The 25,472-nt window shown below is 40.2% G+C and overlaps 1 protein-coding gene across 5 annotated transcripts in view; it reads right to left on the reverse strand.

Annotated features, from left to right (window-relative positions):
- The window catches only part of RAI14 (retinoic acid induced 14), an 89,061-nt gene that overhangs the window by 19,600 nt on the left and 43,989 nt on the right, over window positions 1–25,472 (reverse strand). For all 5 annotated transcript variants that reach the window (XM_080362224.1, XM_080362221.1, XM_080362223.1 and 2 more), the window contains one exon: window positions 13,713–13,843. In XM_080362224.1, the coding sequence (XP_080218350.1) occupies window positions 13,713–13,843 (131 nt within the window). The remainder of the gene's footprint in view (window positions 1–13,712; window positions 13,844–25,472) is intronic.

Raw genomic sequence — 25,472 nt, forward strand, 5'->3', positions numbered from 1 at the left:
AAAAAGACCTACGGACATAATCTGGCAAAGGGTGGAGAATTAGTCAAACCAGGAGATCTGCTGGAACAGAGCCCTATAGGAAGCGCAGCAACTACCCCACTTCCCACGAGGAGTCCTTCCACACTTTGCTGATTGCAAACAGCAGACAGGCAGCACTTAACTTTTGAACCATGCTCTGCAAATATAAAAATATCCTGTGTGCTCATCCTCATGCTTACTATTGCCATAAACAAACTGAAGAGTTAACACTTTGAAGAGCATAAAAAGCACTGCTGCTGGCTGTTCTCTAGTCATTCAAAAATCAAACTTTCATGTACTTGGTGGCCAATGCAAAGTTGTGTAAACATTCTTCTTTAGAAGAAGAGGTTTCTCAGGCTCTGGGAAAATGTCTGGGAGAGGGATGCAAAAGGACTCTGACAAATTCCAACATTTCTAATTCAGCCAGCAACATATCAGCAAACACCAAAACACATTCACACATGTTTGTGTAGATACACAATACAGTTGAAGTCACTTGATTATTAGGAAGGCTGTGAAGCACGCACTTGGCTCACTTACATTTGACAATATTAATAAGAATAATAAATATCCAATTAATAATAACTTGGCTAAATCTGAGACACTGAGGTTTTATGGACAGACTATGTAGGATGGTGCCAAATGCAACATGAATATGTAAGTGCAAAACATGTTTTATTTAGGTAAAATTAGGCTGCAAAGAAAGCATCAATGAGAGAAGAAAAACTTAACCCCTTTCAGGCTACACACCTATGAACAGACCAGTGCCACCAATGCAAACAATTCCCATGGCAGTTCTCAACGAGGCACCTCACACGCAGATGCTTTGTTTTGTGCAGCCTAAAATGCTTTCAGGTAAGAAAAGCCTGATTAAAAATATTGCTTCTCTTCAACTGATGGGATGAAAGAAACATCATCTGTAAGTTGTACTGGTGGTATGAAAGATGAGAAAACATCTAAAAAGGATGTAAAGATTTCATGAAAACGAAAGTATAGAAGCTATTTGGAGAGTCCAGTGAAAAGAGAGGATGAAAAGGTTTAACTCTCAGTCATTTATACAGTGACCTAAGGCAGATAGCATTGGGCTTCTACAGCTCTCTTGCAGTTGCTTGGTGTGTCCCCTGCCTACACCCTTGTACTGCTACCATCTCTCACAGAACACTACAGTGAGATGTTTCTTTTTCTTAAAAATCCAAAAGCAATTGGGAGGTGAATGGGGGACATGGCTAATTAGCTGCTGGTTTAATAAAATGAACTGGCTCACCAGGAAATCAGCCCTGCTCAAGAGAAGAATGGCTCCGGACTGAGATAAACCTATTACAGTTATATTTAAATCAGAGTATTTACAGAGTGCTGGGCAAAAACCTCCCCTTGAGGAGTAATTCTAACTGATTTTAAAGTTAACAGCCCCCACTTAAAAAAAAAAAGAAAGAAAAAAAGAAGCTTTTGTAATAGATACTGATGGCTCCTGTGTAGCAAAAGGGTTTTGTGAAACAAATAATGTAGACATTCATTTCGATACAGAATAATTCTTTATAAGCTACATAAATTTTCCTAATATTTGAGGCAAAAGCTGCAAGTTTCCAAACACTGGAGTTCTCACCATCTGGAAGCCTTAAGCAGTGGTGCATTTTACTTGCATCTTTCACAAATAAACTACCCTTGATATGAAAGCAAACAACTTTTCCTCCCACTTCCTGGTTGTGCAATGACTTAGGCAAACAAAAACAAACTTGTAGGCTTGATTTGGAGCAAGGGCCACACTGAGGGTTAGATTCTCTGTCAGCCTAAAATCCCATTACAACATAGTTCATTCTCCCTGCACAATAGATAAACCTGATATTACCACTTGCAGCCACATCTTGATAGCCCAGCCTGAACTGGTTTGAGATAGATTTCTTTTATGGCAGTAAAACATTTCTATTCTTCCTGAGGGGTGGGATGGTATTTTATTATTGTCTTCAGACCTTTCAGCACAGCAGAGGAGCAGCTACCCTTCCCAGTGGTTTTCTCATTGGATCCAGACATAAAGCAAGTCAGCATTTGAGGCCCATCTCTGCAGCAGCTGATAAAGACCAGTTGGTTCAAACAGCTTTTTCCTACTGGGAACATGAAGGTCTCATAACCACTCAGTCCACTACCCCTCATCCTGTCATTGTGCATCACTGAAAGGAGTCTGGTCCCATCCCCTTAACACCTAACCTTGAGATATTTATAAACATTGATGAGGGGGCCTCTCAGCCTTTTCTTCTCCAGGCTGAACAGGCCCAGCTCTCTCATTCTCTCCTCATAAGAAAGGTGCTCAAAGTCCTCCCAGGTGAATATTTTCCTGACCAGAAATGTTACTCAACATTTTCAAACATGCTGATAGATGCTTTTTTATGCATACTTGGTGACTGAACAGAGTGGACAGCTGTGTATGTCACTCCTGAGCTAGTTGTAAATAGCAGATTTATTATAGATAAGAGATGTCAACTGGTGAAGCACAACTGTCCTAAACAAGCACATCCATCATTCAGAGCAAAGGACCTTTTCCACGTTTCGGTTTTAAAGTCCAGCCAGCAAGGAATGGAGAATTCTGCAATCAGTATCTGACAGACAGAGCACAACAGGTCACATAAAGCTGGTCTCTGCTAAAAGGCTGAGAATGAGTGTTTCCAGAAATTATTTAAATGCCAGACAGTCTAATTCAAACAGAAAAGGCCTGTAATTTTTACTTAGCTCACATACAACATTTCTTTACAAATCATTTCATCACTGGTAGAAGAACAGACTTAATCCACATTTAAAGGTTAGACTTGTGAAAATGGAGCTAAGTGAGTTTGCCACAGTGGTGTTCGCAATAAGATGTGGGTCTGCCATATCCAGGTCCTCTGCTTGACCATTTCCACAGCTACATCCTGTAAAACTGAGCACAATCCCCATACTGGATGTTATTTTGACAGCTGGCTTAAAACAACAGGGTGGTCCATATATCTAGGGAAAATACCACAAAACTAGAATGGAACATGATAAAATAAGAAAAAATAAACCTGAAGTCTTAATTTAAGACAGTAACCTTCTAACTAGGACATTTTCATCTGCGGAAAAAAAAAAGGGGGGGGGGAAGGCAGAAAAATTACATCCAATCAGAGGACTCCCTTTCTGTTTGGCAAGGTCACACTCCAGAGTGTTTTTGGGGGCAGAATGAACATTCTCTGTAACACAGATTTTCTCCAGGGCCTGAAAGTAGTCTGACACATTATTTACCAAAATCCAAAGCAAATAAAGAACACAGTTGAATTATGGATTCTAAGTGAATACTGTATTTGCTATTTTCTATTATGACAGAGATGGAACAAAGTCCAACTTATATGCGAGCATATAATACTATTGTTCTCTGCCATTTTAATCTGAGTGCTCTGAAAAATATTTTAAGTGCAAGAATGTTTGAAATACACTATGAACTCACATGCACTCATTGTCAAGGTTTATTTTGAGTAAAAACATCCCTCCCCAAAGCAGATCATTCTTCATTTTCTAATACATGTCAACTCTTTGAGGACTTTGAAAAAGTTTGACTTGTCTGCCTACAGTTTGATGATTTACAGTTTCCTGACTGACCAATACTTCACCCAAATAAACAAGATTGATAAATAAAGATACAGAGCAGCTTGGAGTTTTTCTAAGGCTGTTAAAAAAAAAAAAAGTAAAAAAGAAAAAAAAAAAAAGGAAAGTATTCAAGCTTTGCTGCTACCACATCAGACAGACAAGTGATTTGCCAGCTATGCCAGTTGGGAAGAGACCCTCTGGTAACGTGGCTGAATTTCTGTACTGACTTGGATGATCCTTTACACACTTTAGGGGCAGCACATAGCTTATAGTGTCTATAGTGATTTCCACAGACAATATTATCCCTCAGAACCCTAATTCCCACTCCAGTAACAATAGCAAAACTAAATATATAAGATTAAATTTGTCTTTTGATTGTTTTTTACCACAGGCAGAGTGGCAGAAGTGTTAGGCTTGCCAGACACCTGGCCTGGAGGAGAAAGGGCTGTGGGTACCACCAGAGCAGCACATTCTGTGCATGAAGGAAGCACCTCCAGCCACTCAGAAAGAAGCACAGTGTGATTTCCCTCACATGTAACACAAGGACCAGTAATTAGATAATATTACAGTTAAAAGCAATGTACGGATTATGCCTCTATGACCAGCACCTGCCTGGTTCTGCCTTTTCCTTGCACCAGCACAGATAGGTAGGTACCTGTGTGGCTGGTGAGCAGATACAGCGAACAAAACCAAAACTGCCTTCCACTATTTCATCACACAGTCACAGGGGCATGCACCCTGTCACTGCAATGAAGGAACAGGACCTAGAATTTCACCTTAAACTTAAAACCAAGGATGAAACTGTGAACATTTCCCTGTGAAAACCATTGTATCTTCATCTTTCCCTGACCGCCTTATCAAAAGACAGCCACTCATTTGAAAAGACATATCGTAGAAACAGCCAGTCATTTAATTACAGAGGAAATCTGGCTACCATTCAGTATTGGCAAACCTATCTATAACGACCATCTTGAGGCATGTTACCAATTCTCAACTTGAGAATAAAAGCAGACTTGCCTCTTTATTAACCAAGTTCCTCCTCATCTTTATTATCTGAGCATGAAAACAGCAGTGGTAGACGGCAGCAGAAGGACCAGTTCAGTTTATTCCCACATCGCTGCTGCTCTTGTGCCCTCTTGCTGCATTGTCCTCCTGCTTCGATGAGTGTCAGGAAACTGATTTCTTCAGTATATAAAGATCTGGGAACATGAGTTCCTTACATTTGCGATCCTTTAGTGTAAGAGCACAGCAGAACCAGCTGCATGGTGGAAACTGCATCAGCACTGAGAAAGGCAGACTACTCCTGGACATCACCAGATAAATCCTCATGAAGATACATTTCAGTTACTACAGCCATTTTGACATTACAGCTTCAGAGACAGACAAAAGACCATGACGGAACCATCCAGATGTTTGGCAAACCAGAGTGCCCGAATGGAAAATCAGACATTTATAGGTACCACTATCAATACTTATTAGTTTTTTAGTTTTTGTTGTTGTTTGGTTGGGGTTTTTTAAGCAAATAAAAGCCACAGCTTCACACTACACCCATTTCACCTCCTCTTGAGAAGAAATACCATAAATGCGGCTTTTCATTAAATGCTAGCTGTCCACCTCATGACCCTGTCACACACAGGCATGCAGCCACAGAAGTGCAAAAATTAGCTTAGGAAAAACAGTTACAAGAAGTACATTTTGTTTTCAAGCCAGAGCTGGCATCAGTACAAACTGAGAAAATTAAGTATTTGGAGTTTTAAGACATTCAATCAATGAGTTGCTGCTAACATCTTCTGGAGTGCAGGCAGGTTAAAGTTTTAAGAAGCTGACATAGGCAGGTAGGAGCTGTAGGAGATTTTTCCCCCCTCTCCCTTTAGCACCAGCAAAGCAAAGCAATGCACACAGCCTGTGTTCTTCTATCTTCTACTTATACATGAGATGGCATCTGCCCTCCCCAATGCACACAAAACCCTCAGGCAAAAACCCTACATGCCACTTTTGCATAAAAAAATCCCAACAAACTCAGTTTTCATCCAAAGTCTCCAGTTTTGCCTCATAGGATAAAAAGTCTTGTTTCAATCAAACACACCTCGAGGTATAGGACATTAATAAAAGGCAAGCCTGCTGAACGGCTGTTTTCTTAATAGGAAAGAAGCAATTGCATCATGCAACACAGGAGCTGGCAAGCTACAGACTCCTGATTTTAGTCCTTAAACTCAGCAAAAATATCCACCCAGCTGCTCTTCAGAGAGATTTCTGGGATCCTCAAAAGCTTTATGTTTCTCATTCTTAGGTTGTGTTCCAGCCGTTCCATTTTCAAACAGTTTTCTTTGGCAAAGTCTATTACCACAAACTCCATTACCACAAACTCCCACTTCTAGTCTGAAACATATAGACTTTTCCTCCATGTACCATTAACTGTAAACATAAGTGCTCACAATTTAGATTTATCATATGAAGTTTCCTGCAGAGTGTCCATTTTAAAGTCCCTCAATAACTAATGTCAGCAAATTGCAACAGAGATTCTGCCAAAAGCAAGCTTCAGGGCACTCCTAAGCATTGTCAGAAAGTCTGAAGTTTTGAAATACTATTTTCTTTTTCCTGTTGTAGAGTAGGAAAACAAAGTACAACAAACAATTAAGTCTCCAAAAGCTTAAAGAGCCTAGCAATGAGAGCAGTGTTGCCCATGTCTTTAAATCTAAGTTCAGAGGGATGGAGGAAGGCAAAGGAGTAGGGAAGAGCCCTTCTGACAGTTTCTTTAAAAATGTATCCCACATCTAAAGCCCAAAGGGCTTTATACATAAGCCTTCTGTTTAGCATAGTCTGAAATCCCTGAGAGTGCCATGGATGTGCCCAGATCAACATAACTTCCTCCCTGAGTTTGGTAAAACCAGCTAGCCATCTGCTGTGCCTTCTTGCAAGGCCAGAATAGAGTTCAAAGTTAAAATTAAGCCCAACAATGAAAGCAATGACTAGCATCTGCCTTGACCTTCATCATTCAACACAATCCGCTTGGTATGTTTGCCTATGGGCCAGCAAATTCTAACAACCACCTTAGTACATGAAAAGTTATGAAATGAGAGCAAGGAAATCCCAAACCATGTTAGCATAACAAGAGGCCAGGAAAAGGCTGGAAAGACTGAGAATAACTGAATAAAAGTTAATCTAAAAAAAATATTTTTGTGGCATGAAAATCCAGCGAGGCTTAAGAACTGCATATAGTGCTCCAAGAACCCTATCCTTATGCATCATGAAGGATGTTGACAAAGGATAGCTCAGCGTTATGTACTGCATTTGAAGTTCCTGTACCTTTTACACTTACAATACTTGAGACCTTTTCAGATTTGAACTTTGAACTTGAATTTGAACTACTTGAATTATTTTTTCATTGAACTGTATGAAGTTAACTTCTCTTGCTTCAAACAGGAATTGCAAACCAAATGCAATATGTACTTATAATAATTAATCTACTCTTATAGTAACACGTTCTTCAGAAACTAATGTTTAAGATGACCTCTTAACATCTGTTTTCATAAACTCTTTAAATGATTATGGCAAATTTTTTTTTTTTTTTTTTTTGCATTTCAGAATAACTATACTACTAAAGCTTTTTAGATTTCACATTTCTGAAGAGGAGTATGGACTGCAACATAGGCATGTGCAGGTAAAGGCAACTTCAGAACCTTCCTACATTTTCCAGTTAGTATCTTCCTAACACAAAAAGCCACCTGTAAAGCAGGTAGCAGAAAATACAGAGTGATATATAAGCCAGATAAATAAGCAGCCGCTAGCATAGTCTACTGCCTGAGACTTCATCTTAAAACTAAGGAAAGAAAAAGATAATAAATCCAACATTTGCATATCACTCTGTTTTGGCTGTCTATTCCCTAGATCAGAGCACATTTTTAAGCCAGTTGCAGCCAGTTGGTGTAATTAAGATCTACACATAGAGCTCATTTGGTTGCATAAGTCTTTGAAAAACAGGTAAAACAACTGCAGCCCATTACATAAATATAAATCTGAGGGGGAAAAAAAGCAACTGCAACCTTAGCAAGCCTGATTCTGGCTTGACCCACATGAGGCATGCTTCCCTCCTGCTCCCCTGCCAGCTTGGACAAGAGGAGTGCGAGAAGCAGCCACAGTGCTGGGTTCCGCTCCACCTGAGCTGACCTGCAGCTGTTTCCAGCCAGGCACACAAAAACTTTCTAACCACTTAGGCTATGCTCTCATCCAAGCAACTGACAAACTTCTTGAAACGTGGCCAGTTCTAGTAAAATCTGGGTGTTTGGCACCTCTGTGGATGGAGCTGCTCTACAGGGAATTCCAGTGTCTGCCTGTACTGCCGATGGTACAGGTTTAGCAGATCCTACCCCGGAGCAGGAGTGGAACAGGAGGCTCACGGGCCATCTGAACACAGTACAGGAGCCTTTCAGGCTTTCTTCTGAGATGACAGCCCTATTAATGGATAATGAAATGCAGTAGTTAATTAAGAATAGCCATCCTGTAATCCTGTGTGAAAAAGTATGTATAAAACAGAAAACACAAGCTAGATGCTAGAAGAAATAGAGACTGATTGTTTCCGCTTTCAACTCTAGCTGTCCCATGCAGGAAGTCCCGTGCTTGTAAGACACAAAACCCATAGGATGTTTCTCAATGCTTAAAGAACTTTCTATGAAATAGGGAGTTTGTTCTTTAAATAAGTGAAATCTGTTTGCTTTACAACACAGGAATTCATTAAAGGGAGAAAGTAAAATACTTGAGTTTTTCAGAACTGAAGTTTGAGATCTTTGTAACTGAAATTCAACTGAAGAGCATTAAATTCTGTCTCTTCAGAAGATGACTTTTCCACTTTTTCTTCCATAACATGAAGGTATAGAAATACTAAAATGTCTTACACAAAATTACTTCAAAAATGCATACTTAAACTTGAGTGCTGTTGATTTCAAGTCCTCTCAGAAATGTAGCCAAGAAGCAAGAATTAGATCATGGTGCATCTCCAAGTCTTAGTGAGGGGTCATGTACACAAACCCACCAGAAACAGGCTACACTGAAGTTCAGTCAAGAGCCACGAACAAACCACTGATGTGAATTCAAGTCCATGGATCTCATTTAAAAGCCTGCTTGATAGTCAATACAGTAATGCATGTATGGAATGTGGATTTTTTTAATGTATTGGCAAATTATAAAAACAAAGTTATTTGTTGCTCCTCTATAATAGAAAAGCATTTCACCTCACTATATGTTAACAATTGTCTCATACTGAACATAACTGAAAGTTAATTAGCCCCATTTACTATCCTGGCAAAGGATGGATACACCTAACCATGCCCAGATGTTTCATTAACATTTCTAAGTGTTGGTCTAAAGTAGAAAGCAATTTTTCAGGAAACTTAATATCAACATCTTAATTGAATTATAGTCATAACAATGCTGCAGGGGAGAGGGGGAACAAAAAGGAACAATCAGGATTTAAATCCATAAAGAACTTCAGGAAAGCTTTGCAGAGCCGAAATCTTTTACACTCACATCTCCCATGGAAATAAACTTTACAAGAAATTTTGGAACAAGAACCAGATTTCAGTCATCTGTTGGCTAGAGATAAAACACAGGTGGAGATGACTGTGTTCTTTCTTATTTTGTCCCTGCTCTGAAACCTAGACACTGTTGTGGCTATCTGGACCATGATAAATTAAATACTGTGATAAAAGTAAATAAAAACATTTTCTGCCAGGGATCATATCAGGTCACTGGAATAATAATGAACTCCATTCCTGAAGAGGTGACAATTCTCAGGCACTAGACCGTTCTTGCAGCTCCTACCCTGCTACACTTTTCAAAGCACTGTATGCCTGTATACTTTTCTACTTGATTGTTTAGGCAATTTTAAGAGATGATTCAGATGTTCTAGAGCATGGTGTTAGACTGAGGACCCCCATATATGCACTAGAGAATAATATAGAGACTGCCTGAATTTCAAAGGTCTCCTAGAGAATTTATGTAACAGAAATTTGAAATCAAGCAAGGGGGGGATGATACAGTTCTTCCATTTCATAGTCATTGGGAGAACTTGGCTTCTCCAGTTTTGAAGATCTGTGTTTAAACCATTTTCTATGTTTTTCTTTCTCAACTAGAACAGTAAAACAACTGTAGTGGATCTGTATTCTTCCAATAGCTTCCTTTGAGGTAATTATTATGTGCAAGGAAAGACCCTCTTAAAAGGTAACTAAAACCTGTTTTACTTTTTGAACAGTGATGTCCTTCATGCCTCTTGTCCCACCTCCTAATAGAATAAGATCTAAAAGAAAGAAAACTAATACTACATACCTGATAAATATAAAAGATTTGGGGTTGGAATGTGCTCCAAAATTAATTTTCAGTTCCGCCTCCAAGGCATGAACATTCTGGTTCAAATGAAAATATATAATTTCTACTAACTGCTATTGACAGTAATTTCATCAGAGTGTCCATAAAAAGTGCATTTGTAGAGGTTTCTAAAGCTTTTTCCATACCATTGTCATACTCATTTGATTAAACAACAGCTGATTCAATTGCAGTCAAAAAAATTTACAGAGACCTATTGTTTCATTTAATAGCTGTAAGCATTTAATTCCAGTTCAGTACCTCGCAGAAACATGGAAATATGGAAGTGATGGACTGGCACACAGACAAATAACTTTAGGACAAGAAAGTGCTGCCATTTATACACTGTGAATCCTTTCCAAAATTCGGGGCCCCGTCCTTCAATAACAGCAGCAGCTTCTTTAAATAACAGCTCATTTGAACACTTGCTCTTGTGGAAAATACAGTACATGAATGAATCCTATCCCCTCCTAAAAAGGCCCTCTTTGAAAAGCCTTTTTTGTTAGTTTAAATGGGATTTAAATTATCAAATTCCAAACTGGAAAGCACTGCTTTGTTGTTTAAGAAAGCTGGACAAAGAAAACTATCTGGCAGAATAAGACTACAATGGCAGAGTCAGATTTCCCGATAGGTTCTATTACAAGTGCGCCTGGCAATAGTCTGTGCTGTGTAAGTGGGAGCAACAATGGGGCTGTGGATTTGCTCCATGGCCTTAAAGTTGATTTACTGTTTATACAAAGGATTGAGTCAGAGGCAGGGTGGTGGTGTGGTAGGTCAAGGAAGTCTTAAAAAACTAATTTCATTACTTTGACCATGTTCTTTAAATATTTTTTGAAGAGAAAATTAAGTCCCCTGATGAAAATCTCTAAGTAGTACCTCTAAGAAATTTACTGGTACCTAAGGCCTCATTAATTTAAGTATCTCTATTTTATTGCACATTGGCAAGCTACAAAGAAAGGGACCAATAGGACAGAGGACATGGGTGATATTTAAGTGGTTTTGCTCAAAACGAGGCCAGAGCTGGAGCACATTATAGCAGGACTCAGTGGAATGATGCATACAGTAATCAATAGGACAAACACAGAAAATCCTGGCTTCTGGTCTCTGTTCCTTTCAATTTAAGGATTTTGTATTAAGAAGCTATTTGGTTATAAAAGAAAAACTTCGAAGTACCCCTTTAAGCATGAAAAATTAGAGTCCTCTCCACCTTCAGTTTAAAATAACGTACTACATTACTATGCTTCATATAAAGATACAGGCAGTATCAAGAGTTTGTTTGAAGCGTTATTAACAAAAAGAATGAAAAAGATAAATGTCACACCTTAATGGAATAGACAAGGACAGGCCTAACAAACCTATACTGCAACATGTAATTGTTTCTCCTATTTTGGTTTCAAGCACAATCCAAAGTCCGTAATTACATTATACAAATTGTTACATAACTGAATCCATCATGTTCTTCTAGTCAGCCACCTTCAGCCTAATTATGTAAACAAATGCATCAATATATACCCACAGGGATCAATAGACCACTCATCCGAAGAGCTCCTTTTTCACATGGCACTGCAGACCACTTTCTAAAATGCAGCCAGTGAAATCTGAACATGACACTGGCCATTTGTCCCCAGAAGACCTCTCCAGATAGCTCTTTCCCAGCATGAGAGTCTCCCATGTTCCAGACGAGGTGGCTGACAGACCAGCACGACGCTTCTGCGGAACACCAGCAGACCTCAGTGCAGGACTGCGGGAGGGTCTGCGCCTCTGAGCAGAACTTCTGAGACAGGGGAAAACAGCTGTGTCAGGCACCCAGAATGACCATAAGGCATGAAGCCCTGGCATCACACTGCAAACACAGGAGAAACAGGCCTACCTAAACAGAAATAATGGCTCTACTTGACTTTCCACACACTAAAAAAAGACTCCAAAGTGGGAAAAATGCAAATAAGGCACTGCCTATTATTAGTAAGCCATACAGGAGAACATTTCTGGGTCAAAAGACTCTTTGGTAGCTATGTCTCTCCAGATCAATGTCAATTGGTTCCACACCTGTCAGTCTCTATCGTTCAAAACTGAGACAGAAATAACCTGAGCAGGTTTGCTAAGTTTCTAAAAGCATTGGAAAATGAATAAGAGTTGACATCCTGTAGTTCTGTATCACAGCAATACTATTTTTCTTTGTTCTCTCTCAAGGTTGCTTTTAAACCACTACACAGAGATAAATAAAAAGGTAAACAACAATTAAATGAGCATATGGAACAAGTAAAAGTAAAGATCTCCATAGCATTAATTCACATTTGTTCCAAACAATTAAAAAAAGTACTTGTATCTGCATTATTAGTAACAACATCCTTAATTCAAATATATGGTCATCAACTTTGTAGTTGCAAATAAGGAAGAAAAGGGGGGAATTTTGTTTTGTATCCCTGTAAAGCTGAAAATTATTGCATTAGACCCCTACACTTACAACAATCCAATTTCTTAGAGTTGAGAGGCTTGTGCACACCAGTCTTGGCTGGTTTCCTAGAAAAATTCATAGTATCAAACTATGTATCAAACCTGCAAGCTAGGTGTTACTCTGAATACAGTGCAGCTTAAAATCTGAATCTGACATTATGTTGACTGTGAAAACATGAGATGCTAAACATAGTTGTAATTCAGAAGATTGAATGGAAACCATGCTTCGATTATCTTCAAAAGAAAAAAATGCGTGTATGTAACTTTTTAAAATTAAAAACATATTAAAGTATAGAGAAAGCACACTTGAAATAATTAGAGGACTTGAACTTCCACTGGAAGAAGTTGCAGGTCATTATGAGTCACTGCCATCATTCGGTTTCCTCAGATGCACAGCAGAAATAGAGCAGATGAAGGAAACTAAAACAGACCAAGAAGCAGAGCTTCACTCAAAAAATGTAACCCAGAAGTAATTCATTAGAACTTATTTGGTATAAACTGCCTTGTGCTGCCTCCCCCAAGACTAGAAACTGTTCTCCTTTCTTCGTATCTATCCAGAATTTTATGAAGGCTTTGGTTCTGTCACAGGATGCCTATTTCTCATTTATCCATTTAATAATCTTTCTCTGCCATACAAAAGAAAGTTTAAGGAAAGCTATCTCTTGGCTGTAATTTTCTTACTGGATTCTTTTATCTTTCACAATTCACAAGAAAACAAAAGAAAGAATACAAGAAGAAAATCCTGTATATGAAGTACACTGAGACTGCAAGAGGAATCTTGTTAACACACAACTTTCATTGCGTGAAATCAAAACAAGGAACGGTTGCACGAATCATTAGCATCTGCAAGGTTTTAAAACTCAATCATCATAGTTTCAGTTCAAACTAACCCATTAGAAAGAAAATTTATCTTCATTACTGTGTCATTAAACTAATGCCCATGGGAAAAAATAGCCCCAAAGATTAATGCCTTTTGGACTATGCAATCTGCAGTGTGCCATTGAAATTCCCGTGTCTCAAAATACCCTGTCCTAAAATGGCCCAAATCTACCCAGCAATCCAGCTTCAATTTTCCTCAATGGATTTGTGATTCTGAAATGGCATTTTAAATGTAAAATTACAAATATAGACTACCAGAAAGAAGCTTCCCAGAATGTCTAATGCTTCAGATAAAAAAGAAAACTTCATTTTCAGGATGGTCTCTGGTTCTTAACTCACCTAAGTGTCATGCACACCCAAGACTGTTTTTTCCCCTCTCTCGTGCTTAAATCAGAAGTTTAAGTTGCACTTACGCAGTTTTGCCCTCACTGTCTTGTTTGGTGGCACTGGCTCCCTTTTTACCCAGCAATGAAGCCACTTTCTCAGGATCCCCATTTTCCACTGCCTGCAGCAGCCGATCATCGTTCTTATTCCACTCATTGGTCTGCAGTAAAAGAAAAAGAGAAAAATATTATTATAATAGTACAAGTACTGTGCACAGGCTCCCCTGAATGATCCTGCAAACATTTATCACCATTGAAAACTGAAACAAAAGCCCAACCCAAAGAAATGGCACAGTGAAAGCTGCATAAAAGGAATTTGCAAGCTGTGCAGCACAGGTTCACTAGGACTCAATGGCTCAAGCCAGGGCCCAAGCAATCACCAGAGATGACCTCTAACGTGGAAATTGTGGAAGAGTAGTGCAGGAAAAAAATCCATTTGTTCTTACTGCATTACAAAAAAAAAAAAATGTTCTCCTTCATTTGTCTAGTCCTGGTTTCTATTTTGGAACTGCACTGGCCCCATCGGACCTTCATCACATACCTCATGTGGATAAGCAATGAGGTGCCTCAGCTGATTCACACCCCACCCTAACAGCACAAGCCAGCCAAAACTTTCCAAATTTAAGGCTTTTCCCAGCTTTATTGAGCTTTTTATCCCATGTTTGTCTTTAAAATAAACAAATCAACCACTCAGATAGATGGCACATCCCTAGTATTGCTGAAAGACAAGATGACCAACAAACATTTACATATTTCCAGACTTAACGCACTAACTCTTTTTGCTCCTTCTCATCAGCTGAATCAGTAAAAGGACACTGGGTGATACTGTTGTAGGTATCTATTACAGGCAACCAGATCAGGCTGAGGAAGTTGATGAGGCCTTCTATGGGCAGCTGAGAGTGGCCTCACAGTCTCAGGCCCTGGTTGTTGTGGGGGATTTTAACTTCCCTGATGTTTGCTGGAAGGACCATTCAGCCAGCCAGCCACAGTCCAGGAGGTTCCTCCAGTGCATTGATGAGAACTTCCTCATGCAGATGGTGGAGGAGCCGACTAGGAGAGGTGCACTGCTGGATCTCATCCTCACTAACAAGGAGGGTATGGTCGAAGCAGTAAAGGTTGAGGGCTGCCTGGGTTGCAGTGACCATGAAATGGTAGAGTTCAGGATCTTGTGTGGTAGGAACAGAATAGCAAGTAGAATTGCAACCCTGGACTTTAGCAGGGCTAACTTTGGCCTTTTCAAGCAATTGCTGGGGGAAATCTCATGAGCAAGACAGCTTGAAGGAAAAGGGGCCCAAGATAGCTGGGTGGCATTCAGAAATTGCTTCTTCCACGCTCAGGATCAGAGCATCCCCACACACAGGAAGTCAAGGAAGGGAGTCAGGAGGTCTGTGTGGTTGAGTAGGGGTCTGTTGGGTATGCTCAAGCAGAAGAGGAGAGTTTACAGGTCATGGAAGCAGGGGCTGGCCACTTGAGAGGAATATAAGGCTGCTGTTAGAGGATGTAGGAAGGCAGCTAGGATAGCCAAGGCCTCCTTAGAATTACAGCTGGAGAGGGGTCAAGGACAGCAAAAAGAACTTTTTCAAATACATAGCAGATAAAACTAATACCAGAGGCAATGTAGGCCCACTGAGGAATGGGGTGGGTGCCCTGGTGGCAGAAGATACAGAGAAGGCAGAATTACTGAATGCCTTCTTTGTTTCTGTCTACTCTGCCGGAGGCTGTCCTGGGGAGCCCTGTACCCCTGAGACTCTGGATGAAGCCAGGTCAATGGAGGAGTTTGCTTTAGTTGATGAGGACTGGGTTAGGGAGCAGTTAAATAGTCTGGACATCCATAAATCCATGGGTCCAGATGGGATGCATCAGCAGGTGCTGAGGGAGCTGGCTGAAGTCATTGCTGGACTGCTCTCCATCATCTTTGACAAGTCTTGGGAAATGGAAGAGGTGCCCGAGGATTGGAGGAAAGTAAATGTCACTCTAGTCTTCAAAAAGGGCAAGAGGGAGGACCCAGGTAATTATAGACTGGTCAGCCTCACCTCTGTCCCTGGGAAAGTAATGGAACAGCTAATCCTTGGTGCCATCTCAAGGCATATCAAGGATGAGAGGGTTATTAGGGGCAGTCAGCATGGCTTTACCAAGGCTAAGTCATGCTTGACCAACCTCATCGCCTTTTATGAGAATGTAACAAGGTGGATGGATGAGGGCAGAGTGGTGGATGTGGTCTACCTTGACTTCAGTAAAGCCTTTGACACAGTCTCCCACAGCATCCCCACAGCTAAGTTGAGGTGTGGTCTAGACAATAGAGTAGTGAGGTGGGTTGCAAACTGGCTTAAGGAGAGAAGCCAGAGAGCGATAGTCAATGGTGTGGAGTCTAGTTGCAGGCCAGTATCTAGTGGAGTGCCTCAGGGGTCAGTACTGGGGCCGATATTATTCAATATATTCATTAACGATTTGGACGAGGCAATTGAGTGTACTATCAGCAAGTTTGCTGATGACACTAAGCTGGAAGGAGTGGCTGACACGCCAGAAGGCTGTGCTGCCATCCAGAGACCTGGACAGGCTGGAGAGTTGGGCGGGGAATAACCTGATGAAATTTAACAAGGGAAAGTGTAGAGTCCTGCATCTGGGCAGGAACAACCCCAGGTTCCAGTATAGGTTGGGAAATTACATATTAGAGAGCAGTGTAGGGGAAAGGGACCTGGGGGTCCTGGTGGACAACAGGATGACCATGAGCCAGCACTGTGCCCTTGTGGCCAGGAAGGCCAATGACATCCTCAGGTGTATTACAAGGGGGGTGGTTAGTAGATCGAGAGAGGTCCTCCTTCCCCTCTACTCTGCCCTGGTGAGACCCCATCTAGAATATTGTGTCCAGTTCTGGGCCCCTCAGTTCAACAAGGACAGGGAACTGCTGGAGAGGGTCCAGCGTAGGGCAACCAAGATGATTAAGGGAGTGGAGCACCTCCCTTATGAAGAAAGGCTGAGGGAGCTGGGTCTCTTTAGTTTGGAGAAGAGGAGACTGAGGGGTGACCTTATTAATGTTTATAAATATATAAAGGGTGAGTGTCACCAGGATGGAGCCAGGCTCTTCTCGGTGGCAAACAATGACAGGACAAGGGGTAATGGGATCAAGCTGGAACACAAGAGGTTCCTCTTAAATTTAAGAAAAAACTTCTTCTCAGTGAGGATGACAGAGCACTGGAACAGGCTGCCCAGGGGGGTTGTGGAGTCTCCTTTGCTGGAGACATTCAAAACCCGCCTCTACATGTTCCTGTGCGACTTCACCTAGGCGTTCCTGCTCCAGCAGGGGGATTGGACTAGATGATCTTTTGAGATCCCTTCCAATCCCAAACATACTGTGATACTGTGACACAACTTCCTCATATGACAAGTCCTTCTGAACTCTCTGGACATGGCATATTTGCAATACCAGACCTCCAAGCTGGATCTAGCAAGACACTAAGAAAACAGAGAACAATTAACCTTCTGTATCCCATGTGACCACAGTAAAATAAGCTCTGGAAGAGGAGCAAAAGTTGCATCTTTGCCTTCTAGTCTGGACCAACAACAGGGTTCCATCTTCACGAGGAGCAATCTGGTGCAATGGAAAGCTGCATTCGGAATAGTGTCAGAAGAGTTATCTTCAACACACTATGGCTTTCGCTTGGACATCAGTCAGCTCATCTCCAGCATGACTGCCTATTTACTTGCATTTGATTTCTGCACAACTTTGGCAATAAATAAATTCATATGAATACACTCCTTGAAAAATACTCAGCTTAAAAAAAACACTTTGTCTTGATGCTTATCATGGACTTTTTTGCCCCTTGCTGAACAAAATATTTGATGTTTCTCTGCCAGGACTTGTGAGGAAAAGTGTACAAGGTATGTGCTGATATTAACTAACTCCACAGGCTGTGCACACCCTGGAAACCAGAGCAGGAGGAAATTATTCCAGGTAACTAGTTATTGAAAAAACAAACAAAAACCCCCACTACATTAGGGAGCATGCAGTTTGAGCAGGAGAACTGGAGGAGTTGAAAGGGCAGCACCTGGAATCAAGGGTATAAGTGACAGCTTTGTCAAAGGAGGTGGCATGCAGAAGGCAAAGGGCAATTGCAGCCTGTTATGGCAGTGGTATGATCGGTGGGTAAATGGAGATTAACAAGGTTATATTTGTTATTGCACTGGAGTAAAGCTCTGTAGACTTCAGAGCATTAACTACATCAGGAAAAATACTTGTTTCCCCTAGCAATATTTAAACTCCATGAAAATGAGTGGCCAGCCAAGGAGCAGGCTCTACCTAAAACAAAACTTGTTCTTCAATGGGGGATTTTCATGCTTTTAAAGGGAGCCTAATATTAAAAGCAGATGTTAAAAAATTATCTTACTTGTAAATAAAATCCTTTAAAGTTAACTCTGTTTGACAGTATATCATGCCCTTTGTTTTGGAGTTTGTACTGTTTCTGTGGGTTTTTTTAATTATTCAGTCATATAAGATATTTAAATATCCTATATTGGATGAATCACCCTTACCCACAAATCACCAAGATGGCTGTAAAACATTCGTACCACCTATCTCCTGCGCTTTTTTCGTTTGTTTGTTTTAAATCTTGAAAGAAAGAGGAAGAGATGTCAGGTAGCATGATAATCTACACACAACCCACATACATCCATATGTCTAACCCAATACTAGCCCATACTCAGAAAAAGAAGTATAAACCTAATTTAAGGTTTTTCTCATTACCTTTAATTAATAGGGTACTTCCAAAACATAAAACAGAATAAACTACAGGAAGATGTTAAGATTAAGGACTGCTGAAAATCCTTGGCAGAGCAATTTTCAAAAGAGCATTCAGCTTTTTGTCACAAAATTGCCTGTGACTTCAAGAAACAGTTTCCTGAATATTCCTTCAATATTCAGCTATTAAACTGAAACATTATTCATATACAATCCAACATCCAGTATTCTGTTATAAGCAAACAGGCACACTAATGCCAACCACCAAATTTAAGAAACAACTGAGATCAAGTTATCCTTGGAGAAGCTGCTGTGATAACTATATTCCTGTCCATAATTACACCATCATTAACTTCCCAGACCCAAGGGAAACTAACACAGCTGGGTCCCAAATTACCCCTCAGTATTTATCTAGCATGAAAGCTGTACCTCGGAGAAATACAGATATTGAACCAGGCCTGGAGTGCTGTTAAAGTGCTTCTGATGTTGTAGAATCATGCCATGTTCATACTAACAGTAAAACATTTTATGATATATTATATTAACCTCTTACAACAACAGAGATTTTAATTGATCTTTGCTGTATTTTTCAACCATACCTGTTTTTGTAAGAAAAACACACCACACTCACACACAAGCACAACTGAAGATTTAAGGATGGCTCATTTTAAAAAATGCTTCCTACTTGTCTGTCCAGCTGAACAGATTGCCTCATACTACACAGAACTGAACTTTGACGAACCATTTAACAGTGTCTCACAGGGACCCTGAAAACACTGAATTCTATCAGATTCATCTCAGTGTCAAGGAAAGGCTATCAGTGTGCATGTCCTTATTTTTCACACAAAGCTGCTAATCCTTTCTCCTACTTAGAGGAAAGTGGTGGAAGCTGAAAGCTAGGACAGGAATATCTGTATTTGGAGTAGTTTTAGGTTCCTGTTTTCAGTTCTATACCTAATTACTGTCTCTTCTTTTCAGCACTGTGACTCAGAGTTGTTAAAGGAACAAATAATTTTGGAGACTGCCACATACCTAATTTGTTTACACTAGTTCTTCCAATTGCGTGTTTTCAGATTTCATTACTGATGCTATAACATTTTTAACACTACTGTACCAGCAATTTTGCTTTGCTCCTGGAAAACAAAGGATACATGCAGTGTCCATTCATCATTGTGCAGCAGTTATGCTAATTTATAAACTAAAATAGCTGTGTTCTACTTAAGATGCTTAAAAGCCATCATGTTGTATTGCTCATACGAAAGTTACACATCTTTTCATTAAAGCAATAAAGATTCCATTCTACGGCATCAATAAATATGTCGTTATTGTAGATAAAAAGAGCATTTCATATTCAAGTGCTCTCAAAATTATATATATTTAAGTGTAATGCAAGTTTTAGAAATCTATTGACAGACCTCATTTTATTTTCAAAATTAAATTAGGGATAAATCTGTCCACACAGAAAAAACAACTATGCTGGCATCAATTGTTGTTCAAGTGTTCCTCTGATAGGATTGAACTCATGTTTTCTTCCCCACTGTGTTCAAAACAGCAGCATTGTACAATGCATTCCAGAAGTTAAAGGTACAGGTAATAAAATATATTTCCTGCAATGGACTCTCAAAAACATCCATTCCAATAAGGAATTGTAGCCCTACTATTCAGCCTCTTCAGATTAAAAAAAACCCCAAAAAACAAAAAAAAAAAAAAAACAAAAAAACCCCAAACATCTAGAAGGAAAGAGAGTACATATGACATCCGGAACACCACCATACCCAGGACTTGGCAAGCAAGTAGGAGGCATTTAAGTCAAAAGTGCTCTCACAGTGCCTTCTGTAATAAAAAATTGCACAGCGGCTGCTGCCCAGAGCTGATCAGAAAATGTAGATCTCTGAACAGAGACAGAGACTGTTGCATTACACACAATTACAGAATCACAGAATGTTAGGGATTGGAAGGGACCTCAAAAGATCATCCAGTCCAATCCCCCTGCTGGAGCAGGATCTCTTGTGATAGTAGCCTGTTTTTGACTCCACAAGTCACACTTATCAGCAAATATGCACTGAAGACTTGGGAGGTAACTTCTGCTGGGATGATCCAAACATGGGTACTCCTAGATATAACGAATATTGTTAAGAGTAAAAGCCACCTGAAACTGCTATTTATCAGGCAGCACCAGCATTTGTTTCTCCTGGAAAACAAGCAGGAGAGATGCCCTCTTCTGCTGAGAGTACTGGGAGAACTGAGCTAGCCAGCATAACCGGACACCTTCACTTCATAAACGCGCTGCATCAAGCTTCCTCCACCACAACCCCACAAACCACCACATCCCCCTTATCCAGGCTGCAAAAACATTTCTGTAAGGCCCCTTCTTCAGCTGTCCCAGTGCCACATCCTGCCTCCTCTATCACAAGCCTCCTCAGCACTCTCCCCTTGCTTTTATCTACACCCACCAACTCAGTTTCCATATTTCATGCAAGCAGCACAGCATCATTCACCAAACAGTCCTTGGGAAGTTTCAGTCCTGTTACTACAACTCTTTCAAATAGAAAAAAATGAATGTCTCATTTTATGTCAGAGAAGCCTAGATATCTATCATTCTGAGCAAACATATGTAGGGCACATCAAACTGGAGGTTAACACAGAGTAGCAGTAGAGTCTTCAGGAAAAATCTCTTCAGTATAGCACCAGAGCAATAAAACCAGACTTGAGCAGCTAAGCAGGTCCTTTTCATCAGCAATAAAGCTAAAGTTTTTAGTTTCTTGCTTCTTTTGTGTAATGAGTGTTACAAATATGCAAGTTAGCCAAAAGAGCAGTACAGCATGACATATCATGCTATACACACATGGAGCAAGAAAGTAAAGAACTGGAGCAGCTGTGTGTAAAGGTAAACACATGCATGTAATGAATTTGGAACAATCTCATCCTGGAAAAGATTTCACGCATAGGGTTTCTTTTACTACAACCCCCCCTCTTCTGTAGGCCACATGCCAAACATTTACCAACAGCCTTCCTTCAAACAATTAACATTCTTTAATAACAATGGTTTGTGAACACATGCAAAACTCAGCTGATGAAACACACACTTCAGCTTTGTATAACAGAATCAGTACTCCGCTCAGTACTTCTTCAGGTTTGGGGTTATTTTTTTTCTTTGTGCTTTTGTTGTTTTGGTTTTGTGGGTGTGTTTTTGTGTTTTGTTTTGGTTGATTGGTTGGTTGGGTGTTTTTTCCTCTGTGTGTGGTTTTTGTGTGCTGGTTTTGTGTGTGTTTTCTTAAAAAAAACCACCATCGTATTTGTATACTGTTTGGTTTAGGTAGTGATAATGGGCACTACATATGAAGAGACAAAGTAAAATTTATCAAAGCTCAAGAAGTGCAAGTATTTGGATATGAAATTTTCAATCATGGCTAAAAATAGTAAATATTTTCCTATTGACAGTAGTATAATTATGCAGGGATCAGATAACCCACTATCCCTACCTAATAAACCCTCACTGCTATGATTGCTTCTCATGCTGAAGCAAGGACATAAATACAATACCGTGATAGCTGTATGGATGGTAAGCCAAAATCCAAACATCCAGTGGCTAAGCAGAGCTGCGTTGAAATTCCTGACTGAAATTTAACATCACTCTTCAGTATCAATTTTAGTTTTTCAGATAGGAAACTGTGCTGTATGGTCCCAGTCAGAAGGGTCTCTCTGGTCACAGTTAAGTGTTTCCCCATATTTGAACATTCAGTAACTCAAAAATAAGTTGGTAGGGAGGTGCTAGCCACGCTTAGGATGGAAAGCCACTCCTGCACAGGTCACTGTCTGGTCAAAGATAAAGGAGCGAGGTATAGGGCAAGAGAGAACTGATCCACTTGATTTACACCTTCAGTTTTTGACTAGTGATTTAAAAGGCCATGACAGTCAAACCAAATGTTAAGTGCTCACAATACCTTCAACCATCACCATTAAGACAGGCTGAACTCTCAAAGCTCCAGCTCCATCATCCACAGACCTGCTTTGACAGCAGTTACTGACAGCTGTGGACTGTGTCTCTTCTCTAAGCTTCCTCTATGCACAGGTTATTTCCTCCACAAACCTAAAGATAATTCTATGGTTACAAGATACTAATAAAGTAGATACCATACTCTTGGGGCTGAAACTGCCCACCAAAAATCCTTCGTCATTGGAATCTCACACAGTTTGTTGACGAGTTGACAGACGGTGTTGAGTCCAAAGAGGAACCTTAACATCAAAATCTATTTTTTTAATAGTTAAAGCTTGCACTACCTGTTTTACATGTTGTTTTTTCTGTCACAAAATGAACTTTTTTCATTCCAGAACAGAAGCTCAAGAATTAAAATATGTTTTAAAAAGGTACCTCTTCTTTTTTCATCACCACCACATCAGGGTATTAAGCTTCAGTTGCCTTGGAGATTACCAGTAAATGTCATGCAAGAAATAACAACATGTAACAAGAGGTGACAGTTCTATTTAGCGCTTGTACACAGTGTTTTCCATGTGCAAAGACCTGAGCAAACATTAACTGGGCAACAACTTTGTTTCTTTATCTTTGGCATGCAGCCTACAGGAGATGATTTAAGTGACCTTGCATTGTTGCAAGCCTACTGGAGACAGAGTTATGTTATCTCCTCTGAAATCAGAACTGCAGGAAAGCTGAGTAGCAAATTGAAATTCCTGATAATTTCAAACTCAGCAACTCACTGTCTGAAAAGGAAAGGAATACTTAAAGACTGGCGTCACAAACAGTCACATGGCAAAGACACTGAACACCACTGTATCACAAGGTCATCCATGAAAGTCTGCATGTGCTGGATTTCCCAAGAGAGCCTTAAAAACAAGAACAATCCTATTGTAGGGAATGCATTCCCTAGACAAAACATCCCTCAAAGATAAAACAATAGATGATGGCTTTTCTCAAAAGAATGGCTTACCTGAAAACACAATAACCTAGGAGTCATCAATATGTGAGTAAGCAGCCTACACCTTTCCCTGCCCTTCATCCCCAATTTAGAGATTGTGTTCATCAGTAGCAAACTTGTGTGGTGGGAGTGGAAATCTTCCTCACAGAGGGGCAGGATGCTGTTGAATTTATCAGCAGCTTATTCCAATCTGTGGCAGCAGTTCCCAGGACATTCAGAGCTTAGCAGATGCCAGAAGCTGCTGCCTCCCAGGCCACTTTCAACCGATGTGGCTCCTGCTCTTCCCTGTACCTTTCCAAGTCTGCCCATGGTACATACACAGGACCAGTGGCATTCCAAGCTGACCTCTGTTGCACTGCACTCCACTAAGGCAGCACCCCAGAGGCCATGCCAAAAGATGCTATGTTCATTAACTTTACCACAAGTAAGGTCTTGACCTCTAATTAAGTTGTCAAAAAGCAAAGTGTGACAATGGCTTTGAAAGTAATTCATAGTGATATTATCTAAATGCCACTAATTGCTACAGCAGAAAGTCTTTTTCAGTTTCACTTGGTCATCCATGTTCCCTGTTCCAGGTGACTGATGGCTAATAATATAATTATATTAACATAAGACATAACATATGCAGCTTACAGAACTTACACATGCATTTCTTTAAAGGTGGAAACAGCAGCAGCAATGTAAGTAACCTGTAGACCTTTTACAACCAGAAGTGTTAATCCTCTTGCTTCTTGAGCTACTGTCCCTTGTTGGGGCAACTGTCCATGCAAAGTATTATACATAAGGTCTGTTTGACACTGGGGCTTGTATTTGTGTCAGACCCTGGATTCCATTTGAACCAGAGATAAAAAACACCATGGGGAAGGCAGGAAGCAGTTGGAGTGAATGAACAAGGAATGGTAACAAAAGACTAACCGTAGATTGTCAGTAAACCTTGATAATTACCCATTCATTGGGTAGCTTCTGTAGATAAAGAAGTCATTATTATCTAAGCAAGCCATTTTTTTCATGCCCAACTCCAGAATAATGCAACTGAACAGCAAGTCACTCAGCAGGGCACTTCTCTCAGTCAGCGAGGCTGCCCAGAAACTTTCCTGGCAAAAGGGGACTACAAGCTGTGAAATGAAAGGGTCTTTCACCAGTAGAGAAGGGGAAAGATGACCTGACTGAAACGGTCATCTGAGACTGTAAGTTTGGGAGGGAGGGGAAGTTGTAAACAAAAGTTAGTGTGGTCTTTGCTTAAGTAATGACTGGAATTTGCAGCAGGCTGTGAGCTATGCTCCAAGAACACTCTAGAGGGAAATTAAAATGGAAAGAAATGCATTTAAGAGTTCACTGTTTTGTTGAGATACTTGTGCTTCTTGTTAGTAAGTTTCTTGGGGTTGTTTTGTTTTGGTGGGTTTTGTTTGTTTGTTTTTGTTTTGTTGTTTTGTTTTTTGGGTGTTTTTTGTGTGTGGGGGTGGGTGGTTTTTTTTTGTTTGTTTGGTTTTTTTTTTGTTGTTGTTGTTGTTGTTTTGTGTTTTTTTTTTTTTACAAACCTGTGTTTGATTTCACCATTTCTGTCATACTTTAAATGTAGGGTAGCCATAAGGTCAGCATAGGGATCCTACACAGTTAATAAAGCAGAGATAAGTGAACATCTTTGTTACTCAACTGTATAATTGCACTTCTGTCAGAGTAAGAAAGTGAACAGGATGAGCCCAGGAAAGTCAAGAGAGCATGACACAGTCCATCTAGATGCAGGAACACAGCTGGTACATGGTGAAGTTCTGCCTGGGTTGGGAGGCACACAGCTCACACATGCTGCTTATTTCACTTCCTAGTAAAGGCCACAATGTATTTTACCTCCAGATACTACTTTTAAATCCTCTAACAAGGTAAAAGAAACCAATCTTTGCATTTGAGGAACAGTGAGATTTCCTGTTAACATCACATGTAGGTATATCAGGGCTTCTGTTTTCTTCTAAGCAACTCTGGATCTTTTCAAATAAACAATTTCATTCCAGTGGAGACAAAGGAAAAGTGATGAGCAAAGAGCTCACAACATGTAAGGGATTAGAACAGAACAAGAAAACCTACATCTAAATAATCAGTAACATACAGCCAGAGCATTGGCAGTAA

This window comes from Nesoenas mayeri (assembly GCF_963082525.1).
Source record: "Nesoenas mayeri genome assembly, chromosome: Z".
NCBI classification, from domain to species: Eukaryota; Metazoa; Chordata; class Aves; order Columbiformes; family Columbidae; genus Nesoenas; species Nesoenas mayeri.